The sequence below is a fragment of the Amblyomma americanum genome, chromosome 1 (genome assembly GCF_052857255.1).
Source record: "Amblyomma americanum isolate KBUSLIRL-KWMA chromosome 1, ASM5285725v1, whole genome shotgun sequence".
Taxonomy (NCBI): domain Eukaryota; kingdom Metazoa; phylum Arthropoda; class Arachnida; order Ixodida; family Ixodidae; genus Amblyomma; species Amblyomma americanum.
In genome coordinates, this window is record NC_135497.1 from 142,239,937 (window position 1) to 142,251,069 (window position 11,133).

An 11,133-nucleotide genomic window follows, 5' to 3' on the forward strand; every position below is an offset into this window, starting at 1 on the left:
AATAATAATAATAATAATAATAATAATAATTGGTTTTCTGGGGAAAGGAAATGGCGCAGTATCTGTCTCATATATCGTTGGACACCTGAACTGCGCCGTAAGGGAAGGGATGAGGGAGGGAGTGAAAGAATAAAGGAAGAGAGAGGTGCCGTAGTGGAGGGCTCCGGAATAATTTCGACCACCTGGGGATCTTTAACGTGCACTGACATCGCACAGCACACGGGCGGCTTAGCGTTTTTCCTCCACAAAAGTTTGCGTCTCGCTGGTATTGACGCTGTCCTGGCTTAAGACACGTGCCGGCGGCGCGGAAGCTGTCACGACGAATGCTCACCTTGGGGGAGGGCATGACGCTGAAGGTGTTCATGATGCGGTCCGGGTACTCCTCCCGGATCTTCGAGATGAGCAGCGTGCCCATGCCGGAGCCGGTGCCTCCGCCCAGGGAATGGGCCAGCTGGAAGCCCTGCAGGCTGTCGCAGCTCTCTGCCTCCTTGCGCACCACGTCCAGCACGGAATCCACCAACTCGGCGCCCTCAGTGTAGTGGCCCTTGGCCCAGTTGTTGCCGGCGCCGCTCTTGCCTGCGAAGGTTACCGCGCATATGTACGCCACCTGCATATCCCCGCGCTGCTGGGAGCCGCTGTTTTGAGCCAATAAGCGTTGACCAAAAAGGTAGCCGCTAAGGCGCTTTGCGCTGAAACCTTTCCTGTTTCTACGCGAGTTTTTCTTCAGTCGCATGATAGTGAAGCGGTCTTCAGACCAAATTCGCCGACCTTATAAAATAACTTTTCATATTTCAAGATGGAAACTCAGCGCTCAGGAACGTATGTCAGGCGCATAGGGCAGCAAGCTTCGTGTTGCAATGGTCGCCTCAGTTGCTGTTCACTTGTATTTTGTACGCAGCGAATTTGCCACCGAAAGAGTGGAAACAGCCAAGATTATACAGCCGACTATGAATGCCGATTCTGAGCACAGGTACGAGCAAATCGAGTTACCTTTGTTAACCCTAAGCTGTGGCTGAACCTAACGAACACTACGATGGGCTAAGAGCAGCTGCTGCAAGGAACTTCCGGCTAGGGACGGCTAGAATTAAGCCCGGCTCCCCACGAACCTTTGCGCACACACGTGCAGCTGATGACGTTGAGCTGAACTTGATCAGTACATGCTAAAACAGCAACGGAGATATGAAGCTAAAAGAGACGCTTACCGAATATGAAATTGTCGGGCCTGAACAGTTGACCGAAAGGTCCCGATCTGACGGAGTCCATGGTTCCTGGCTCCAAGTCGAGGAGGATGGCACGGGGAACATACTTGCCGCCTGAAAAATACAAACCAGGTTTTTTTTTCTTTACAGCCGTCAGTATTTTACTACCGTTGCGTGAACTGGAACATTGCCAGCGAGTCTGCCACGCAGTTTCTAATGCTGAACGCATGCGGAGCAGACGAGCGCCACCGAACAGGGAACTGTGGGTTCGCCACATGGGGCATGTCTGCATGCGCATAAAGGCACATAGACATAATGGCGAAAACATTTCGATGCCGCTGCGTTACACGACAGAGCAGAACGTTTTCGAGCGCTCATGCACCATTGGGAGTGCGTTTGTGATGCTATCATCATGATCAGCATTCGCAGCCCCTTTGATAAAACTTACGTTTGCACAGTAGGTATGCTATTAGAACACATACGGTATTCGTCCGTCATACTTCTCGTCAAAATTTTCAATGAGGAAATAGTATGTGTCGAGAGAAATGTGCCAAAAACACAACTATAGTCTGTTAAAACTAAAGAATGTAGCGTCGAATGCTCTTCTTAAAGCCCCTCCAGCCAGTCGCTTCGGTCGGTTTTCATGAGGCAGGGGCTAAGCACGAAAAGGAAAGAGTACAGCGTTTGTACCCGTGCCGTGTGGAGTGCGTTCTTCGTTATTCGGGTTATGAGAGCGGAGTAGTTAAATGGGGAGTTGAAAAGACGGTGCGGTGTTGCTAGGGCTGAGGACGTGTCCCTTTCCTGCCTAGCTGCTGCTGCTGCAGAGCCAAACGCCTTTAGCTGCACGGAGTAAATTGGACCACCCAGGGTTCTTTAACATACACTGACATCGCACAGCACATGGGTCTTTTCCATTTCGCATCCACCGAAACGCGGCCGTCGCGGCTGGAATTGAACCTGCGTCCTCGATTCCAACAGCCGATCGCACTAACCACTGAGCCACCACGGCGGGGTTTCAAATTCGCCATCATTTACGTTACTCGCTTGCCCAGTATTGCCCCCTCGCGGACGAGAATCTACAGGTGCCGAGAACACGCGCAAGTCAAGCAAGAGCATTTCGTTAATGAGGGCAAGCTAAAGCAAAAAAAAAGAAAATTCAGCCAATCGCTGAATGGTACCTGCGCCATCACGTCACCTCTGCCGCAAGAAACGATCAAGAGAAATAAGCTATCGGCATGCCTTTTTGTTTTTGTTCTTTTGGCGCGAAAAACGTTTAAACATGGATAAATGCTTAGAAGAGAACACAAGGTGCGAGACGCCTATCATCTCCAAATTCAGATAAGCATACAGTGGTAGAGGTGCGGTCTAGTTGGCTCTTCATATCTTAAAACGGCGAAAAGGACGCGGACAATGACAAAAGTAGACGCATACTGCTGAGTTTGTGTCCACTCCTGTCATTGTCCGCGTCCGTTGCGCTGTTTTCAGATAAGCAGACGCATGTATCCAACAAAGGCGGCCGTGCCTGACGGCTGCTGCGTCGCATGCACACATGTTGCGACAGTTCGCAGGTCATGGCGTCCGTGGCCTTAGTGCGCGCGAACAGTGTTACGGTGATCCCTGATACGGCATATAGATTTGCCGTTTAAAATGTCGAGGACGAATTCCGCTGACATTCACAAGTTCCCGCCAAGAAATGAACGAAACCGTACGCGTGCGACCATATTCCGGCCACGGGTGCATCGGCCTAAGAAGTTTTGCAACAGGTGGTACGTTTACATGCACCTCATTTCTTGCACCTCATTTCAGAACTGCCTCCAGTCACATCCAGTCCAATTTTAACAAAGTTGGCTGCGAGTAATCCAAATAAAAGGGATCGGACTCCTGGTGGAAGGAAGTCAGAAATGAAACAAATATTTACGTATAAAAACGAGATGAGGACGTCCTCAAAAAGTGCACTCATTGGTTTCGCGAAATCGGAGTTCCTGTTCAAAAATCGCAGTGAGGGCCTGGTAGCATACAGCATATGCCCCGTATACACAGGACGTACTGGGTTCGAATGTCAGCACCGCCGGTGATTCAACAGGTTTTTAATGGTCACAAAAGCATCTTTCGACCAGATGCTCGGCTTCTTCAGGCCGCCACCTTGTTTCTGATAATACCGTCACTTCGAGGGGTAAATCAATTACTGCACGTTTTTTGGTAGCTATTGGCAGCTGCAGCTCGTTCCACGCATTTCCTATTGGTTGTATATTTCTACAACCTCTGGCGAGCGGTGAGGATCCTACTGTTGCGGCGTTCCCCAACACTGCAGATCATCACCTCTGCAGATAATTCGTGCCCCGCGGTCCAGAACGACACCTCGGAAATTTCCCAAAACTAACATTGGCGCCAAACACCATACGGAACTTCTGTGTAATGGCGAGGGCCCACATCGTCAGCGCAGGCGAGAACACGAACCGCGTTTGCTCGTTTTTACGATTTAGTTCCAAAATTGGTCACTGCGAGTACACCAATCGGCCCGCGAATTTTGAAAAACACGGTTTTTAAAAGTTCATAATAAATTGCTAGCTCAGTTCTGAAGACTCATACTTGGTGTGAATGCTTCTTAGCATCATTTCTATGCATTGAAAACATTTACAAGTGACTTTTTATTCGTTGCATAGTCCCTTTAATGCCTTCATACAATATCAGGCGACTGGGTAGCGAGGTGGATCTACAATAAACGTTTTTCCTAGAACTCTCGTCCGGGAAACTTTTGTTCCCAGTAGTAAACTGGTAACCAAAAAGTTAACTTTAGTAAGTAAAAAATTACAGTGATATTTTTTGCAGCTAGCGCATGCTAACATGGAGTGTTGGACCAGGCTTGTGGCGTGCGAGAAAAAAGCATACTTTTTGACGTGCCCATTCAAGCATGTCACAAGGTCGCCAAACTCTGGCAGCGATTCGATAACCAGTTGTTGAACAACATTCCTCTGGTTTTTGTGTTGGCGAAACATTGTGGCATTCTCTGGTTGTAATAGCTTTTTTTGCAATTACCCCGGTGTGCATCACGACAGTGACGACACATGCACTTGGGAATTCCAGCCTGCCTCGATTCAAGCTATAGATACCAAAGAGTGAACATCGGCATCATCATGTTCTGTTGTTTCGCAGTCCATAACAAGCTGCTCTCGGCAGAAATCGCAGTTCAGGGCTTTCATTACAGAATGAGCACAAAAGCACCTACATAGCCAAACACAGGCGTGCGTGAACTCAAACTGTTCAGACCTTCTGTAAACTCAGCAATTTTGAAGGAATGTGCAGCACTTGACAAACAACCGACCTCATCGTCGCTGAAGTCACCGGCGCACATCACAGGAAGCGTGCCTTGGAGGCGAATTCTGCCTTCGCACTCGTGAAGCTGTCGGATGCTGATGTGGTAGTTACCGCCAGCCATTTGTCTGTACTGAAGAAACCTCTTCTCTAGGCCGTCTGTTTGCACTTTTCCGAGTAGCACGTACTTAAAACCGAGCTCATAGACTCAATACTTTGAGAATTCAAGTAGAGCATATGCTGAATGCCACAGAGCATTAAAAGTTTCCTTTGTGGCGTGCAATTGTCGTGTTTATAAAATTTCCATACGTCAAACCAGATTTTGAAGGCTTTCAAAAAGGATAGCTTGGGGTCATCATTCAACGATGAAATTGGCTCTTCGTATACGTCGCGATAGTGATAGCCCTTGTGTGGCATCTTCACATTAACTACCATCCACCAATGAACAATTATTCTGATGAAGTTGGCAGTTTCTTTCGCACGTGAAAGTACAGGAAAATCGCAGTGCATGTCCAAGGCTTCAGCCACAAAGATGTTGAAAACCTGTAAGGCTAGTTTAACATTTTGCCTTTGTAAATTGCTTGGGTTTAAAGCCTTTGAAGGCAGCCTATAACTGTACTTCAAGAGCTGAGAAGATTCAAGTTTGTGAAGCTTTCTGAGATCCTTGAATGATGCCCACTGTATAATGTCAGGGTGGACGGAATTGTCAGTGAGGTTAAACATAGGAAAATAAAAGTTGGCTTTAGGATTTCTTTAGTTAAGCCAATTATTTCTAGCACACTTTAACAGTTACACAGCGTCAATGATGTAAAACATGGGTCGCGTTGCATCGTCTAGATGTGGGTAAATAATCCTCACCTTATGCGGCATCGTAAAGTCCATAAATGGCTGAGCGTGAATCTCGTCTGCCATTAAAGTCACAGCACTCTCATGCGATTTCAATTTATTAAACCTCTGGCCAATGTATTTAAGAAAATTCTGATCACCTGATTCGTTATCAGGTGATAGGTGGAAAGAGGAGCATATGTTTCTAATGGTACTCGGATGCGGCAAAGTCAAACAACCAGAGCCCCTCAAAAACTTGTATGCATGAGGAGATATAGTATGCAGATGCAAGCAAGCACCATTGTTTGAGATGAGTACTGCAGTCACTCTGAAGCAACAACACTTGTTCCCTCAGAAGTTTAACAGAGTCCTTTCTGTTTTTGCGGACGCTTTCCTTAATCTTTTCCATGAGGTTTACTATCAGGTCAGTAAGGCCATCAGATGAACCTTTGTCGTCAGAAATCTGCTGTAGCTTATTTAATATGTCAAGTAGGACATTGATGTCACCGATTTCGTCAGGCACGACAAAATCTCCTAAACGTTTCACTGAGTTGCCGTGAAAACACGCCGTGATACGAAGATATGCGAAAACAGTAACAGAACACTGTCGGACCAGCGCACTCTCATTTGCAATATTCAAGAACATGCTACAGTTTGGGTGATTAATAATAGTCCATTCAACCGGGACACACTTGACGTTTAAGCGCTCCATCATTTCATGCAGAGATGAAAATTTGCACTGCATTTGTTCTTGTCGACAGCAGGCTGCTGACACTTCAATAGCACGAGCAAGACATTTGCCTCCCGGCGCATTTTTTCGGCATCTGGGGAGCTCCTTGCTGGCACGGCATCTTTCTTTGACAGGTACGAGGGACAGCCAGGGAATTAGGATGGCACTGACCCAAGACGCAGGTGTGGCACTTTTAGAGGGACTTCGAACACCTTTCCTGTCCGGGGATTGGTGTACGATGAGGTATGTTCAAGGCAGGATGCATGGAAGTGTAAGGCGCACACCTGTTTTACAATAGCAAAAGTGCGACGCACCACATTACCAATGCAGTACAATCTAATATCGAGGTAAAGCTTAATTTTTGTCATGGCTCCCTTAAATACTGTTCATGTAGAGAAAATGGCTTCGTACCTTGTTGTTGGCAGTAGGCACAAATCCTTCCGGGGAATCGCACTGAGCCACTTGTAAAGCTGTTCATCCTTTGGCAAAGGAAACACTTGAACCTTGTTCCCCGTCTTGTAGTTGCTTGAGCACATAGGTACACAATACTTGTTAGGCATGTCGAAGCCTGCATGTCGCAGAACGGGCGCAAGGAAAACAGCACTGAAGCGACCACGAGGCGACTGGCTCGACGAACTAGCTGCGTGTAACAAGAGGGGAAAAATGAGCCGGGAGGCGACGGGACGGAAAGGCCGGTATGGAGAACCGGAGGCAGCCGCAGGCAATGGCAATGCCCAGGTAGGACGGCGGGTGCTGACGTCACTAGAGAGGGCACAGGCCTTGAAAAGTTTAGGAGGCGTTGGCATAGGTGCGTCGCTCGCATGAAGGTGCTTCACCAGCATAGTGTCTCGTCTATAGATGTCGCTGGAGTATTAATGTAGAAATTGCTCTGATTAAATCAAATACAACAAACTAATCCCAACGGAAACAACCGGACATGAGCTTCTGACGGCCACAAGGGTCAGGTACCACATGGTGCTACTGCGTCGCGGATTGTTTCAACACCGCATCGTTCTAGTCATTTCCAGATCAGTGTCTCACAAGCTCTTATGCTGCTGATTACGTCTTTCATGGCGCCGACAAGAATGACTGACTGCGACAGAATCACACCAAACAGCTAGCCCACTTGGGCTTGTGCCGCCCTAGCAGCGTTAAGAAAATCTTTTCCCACGAACACCTGTTCGACTACTCAGTGTTCCCATGCTTGCCTGCAGTGCAAACCTCACTTAAGAACAAGGACTATAGTTTTCGCGTGGCTACAGTGTCGGCAGTATCGTGCTCTGCGGTGAAGAGGCGTTAAGAGACGACGCAACTTACGGCCCGAGAGCTCAACTTCAAAAATTATTTCCTCGCTTTAAACAAAAATTACCTCGATAAAAACTTCAGAAATGGAAGGCAATAAGCTGTTTTACGTAATCCGCTATTGTTTGTATTTTTACTTGGACCACCTCAGGGTGAAATTAACGAGTGTTTTGGCTCAAAATTCACTTTTTGTAACTAGGTTTTTTTTCCTTCTGCATCCGCAGTTTCATCACCTGTAAAATTTATTATAGGTACTGGACATCTACAGGAACAAAACGGCTATTCCAGAATTTCCGAGAGAAAGTTCATATTTAAAACAAAAAATGTCAAAAATGACACATTTTCATACTTTTTTCGATTAAAAAAAATATTTATGCCGTGTAAAGCAGCATGCTCCGAATTGTATCGAAAGGCAGAATCTGTGCAAATGTCAATGAAAAACTTTTTGGAGTGTTTTCTAAATATTTGCTTATTTAGCAGTGCCTGTTTTCTCATTTTTTCTGAATATTCAATCTTCCCTCACTTCACGAATAAATTTTTTAGACAAAAATGCTTCAGGCTTTCATTACGCACATTACGATGTTTCCACGAATTTTTTGAACAAATTGGAGATGGTCGAGCGTAACGCCTGGGATGTTTGGCGTGGAATGATCCACGTAGAACTATGTGAGTATGACGTCAGGGGACGAAAAGGCGGCATAGTTTCGGTTTCTCGAATCTAAGAAGGCGGCCATTAAAATTGGTTGTGCCCTCCCATGTATATTTTGAACCCATTGGAAGGCCAGTTGGAGCGTCCAATTGTAATGCCGGCCCACACAAAACAAATTGTTTGCTTCCAATCGGAAAATATCCCATTATTTACTTGGAACCAATTGCAAGCTTCAAATGGAATAGGAGGGGCATTCCAACTGGAACACTTATAGAAAGGTTAACCGCTGGCTTCCTAATCAAGTGGCAGCTCCAAGTAGGCCGCAGGCGAGCATGCATGACAGACAAACCATAGGCATAAACGTTGCGGCAGTTCCTGTCCCTATGGTTTGTCTGTCTGTCTGTGTTGCCAGGAAGAAAAAAGGAAAGTGCACAGGCCTGCTCACTGGCTCAAGCCGAGCCACAATCGCTACCACGTGCAGATAGTAGGAAAGTTGAAAGATGGGATAGAAAGACAGGATAGTAAAGACGCGTTGAAGACAAGGCCGATTGCGGAGGTAGTGCAATATACCGGGCCAACCGGTGGCGGAAGTGAAGCAGACTTCAAACTCTCCGCCACATTTCCAAAAATAAGTCCAATTGGATCCGTACCAGATATTCTTGCATGTGGCCCACTTAGAGCTAATATAAACGAAAACGTAGCATATGGACGGGCCCCCCAGTATACTCTGTTAAACCACTTAGAGCTGCCACTCATAAAGAGGATCAGTTCGGCCTGATGCTACATGCGACGCACATTTTCAGCGCTCGATTTGTGAATTGTGGTTCGTACACGAGAGATGAGGGACGCCGTAGTGGAGGGCTTCGGATTTTAGACCACATGGGATTCCTTAACATACAACGACATCGCACAGCACACGGGCGTTTTTTTTATTTCGCCTACATCGAAATGCGGCCGCCACGGACGGGATCGAACCCAGGACCTTGGGATCAGGTGCAGAACGCCAAAGCCACTGTAACGGGTCACTTTATTTGTGTTCGTAAATAAAATATTACAGTCGAACCTGGATTATGAAACTCGAAGGGGTTCACGAAATAGTTGATATACCGGTATATCGATAATTCAGTGTAGGAAAAATGGCGATAGGTAAGCTTATCTATGACCTAGAAGCAAGAATACAATGCATCCATTCTTGTGACACGGCGCCTGGCTGACGACGATCTTCTGCCTGGTCAGGTCCGTTGACCGCAACGAGGTGTCCTAGTCCTCCCAGGTTCGGAGAGGCACCAGCCCGGCGGGGGGAGGGGACGCCGGGCATGACGGGAGGATGTGTGCAAGGGTGGCCTTGGGGCGGGTGCACAAGGTGCATATGGGGGTACCGGCTTAAATTTATAGAGATGGGCAGGTGTAAGTAACGTGTGCGTCTGCAGGGGACGCCAGACTGATTTCTTTGCGGTAGTAAGGGATGGGTGGGGTGGCGGGAGATGAGGGCACTCAGCGCGGGAGTTTGTGGTGAGCTCAGCAAGCGAGTGCATACGCTCCTTCGAGAAATTCCCCACGAGGTCCGCCTGTGCCCGACTTCTAGACTCTCGGGCTAAGGAGCCGGCGGCCTCGTTGCTGGGATTTCCCAAGTGCGCAAGCATTCAGATGAGCTCAGCGCGTTAGAATAGGTGGGGGGGTGCACCAGGGATTGTGCAGGGTGGTGAACCCTGTTCCTGGCATAGTTTAGAATGGCTGTTTTTGACTCACTGATGATGTAACCGACATTTGTGTATGCCAGAGCAATAGCGGTCTTCTCGGCTCCCTCAGGGGTGGTGCCTGAAGGAAGCTCGAAAGTTAGGGAGGCTATGTGGGGGTTGCGGACAACCGCAGTGGCTCCATGCTCATCGCAGGTGGCATCCACCCAAACGCATCCCCATACCATTTATGTCGCGCTGCCTCGCGCGCCTTTCTCCGACCTTGATTACGGTGGGGGTGCATGTTCCTCGGTAATGGTTTGACATGAATCGAAGTGCAGATCTGGGTAGGGAGTGTTCTTAGTGATGTATTGTTTGCGGAGATAGTGATGCAGGCCTATTGCTGATTGAGTATGTGTCGTCCGGCAGCACCTAATCAAAGGTTCTGGGCTTGTATGTGGACCTCTCGAAGTTCTTGTAATGTTATGGACTCCGCGTTCGAGCAGTCTCTTAATTACAGGGAAGCTCACTTGTGGCGTGCACCGTAGCGGTGCCCTAGCGCATGCCATCCGCCTTGTTTGCGGGAGGTGCGGGATTCGACCCCCTGCCGCCGCGTACCCATCGGTCTCTAATGTTCCCCTGGCCTGGTGCTCAGATTCTGTGAGATGAGATGATTGGGAAATTGGTCTTGACCCTACCGCGTGTACGTCACCGCGAACACCCAATAGCCGTTCGAGCACGCTCCGCACAGGTGCTGGTGGAGTGTCTGCACCGTGGTGTAAGAATATTTTCTTACACCATGGTCTACACTCAATCGCGAAAGCGTTCAACAGCTGCGCTGGTCAAACGCATTTATGAGAAAACAACCGTTGAAGCATTTAATCCAACTCTGTTCTGATGGTCCACCGGTACCGGGCGTGGATAGGGGTCACTCTTGGAGAGGGCGGTTGGGGTGGGGGGGGGGGGGAGGTCCGTTTGAACCATGCATTTCTTCGACTTTTTTTTTTGTAAAACTAAATTGAGTTCAGCATGGTTTTCCTGTATAAAATTTCCTCTCGCTTTGAGGATTGGGGGCGAACATCCTCCACCCCCTCCCAATATCAGTGTACGAGCACATGGTGCAACCACCGCGCTTCGTGCCGCACGTCGCGGAGATTTCACCTACGGTTAAATTAATGATCAGCTGCTAAATGTATATAACATGCAACGTCTCCGAGGCTTCTTTAAGCCGTCCTCGTTCGCGTTGGTAGCGCCAGCATACTTGCATTCGTTGTGGCGCTATGGAGCGCTGTCACCATCAGTAGCGCCGCCCTCTTTTTGCCAAGCAACAAGAACAGGAGCTTACACGCCTCCAAGTGATAGAACAGCCTTGCTCTCGCCGTTATTTCCAACTCATGCTGGGACTTTATTGCGAATATATATCGTTTCGTGTTGCGTCAC

At 48.1% G+C, this 11,133-nt stretch overlaps 1 protein-coding gene across 1 annotated transcript in view; it reads right to left on the bottom strand.

Moving 5' to 3' along the window:
- The window catches only part of LOC144114013 (tubulin beta-4 chain-like), a 28,600-nt gene extending 18,659 nt beyond the window's left edge, over window positions 1–9,941 (bottom strand). The window contains exons 1-3 of the mRNA XM_077647451.1: window positions 9,767–9,941; window positions 1,203–1,313; window positions 332–576 (exon numbers count right to left, since the gene is read on the bottom strand). Coding sequence (XP_077503577.1) covers window positions 332–576; window positions 1,203–1,313; window positions 9,767–9,941 — 531 coding nt within the window. The remainder of the gene's footprint in view (window positions 1–331; window positions 577–1,202; window positions 1,314–9,766) is intronic.
- Between the last annotated feature and the right edge of the window lie 1,192 nt (window positions 9,942–11,133).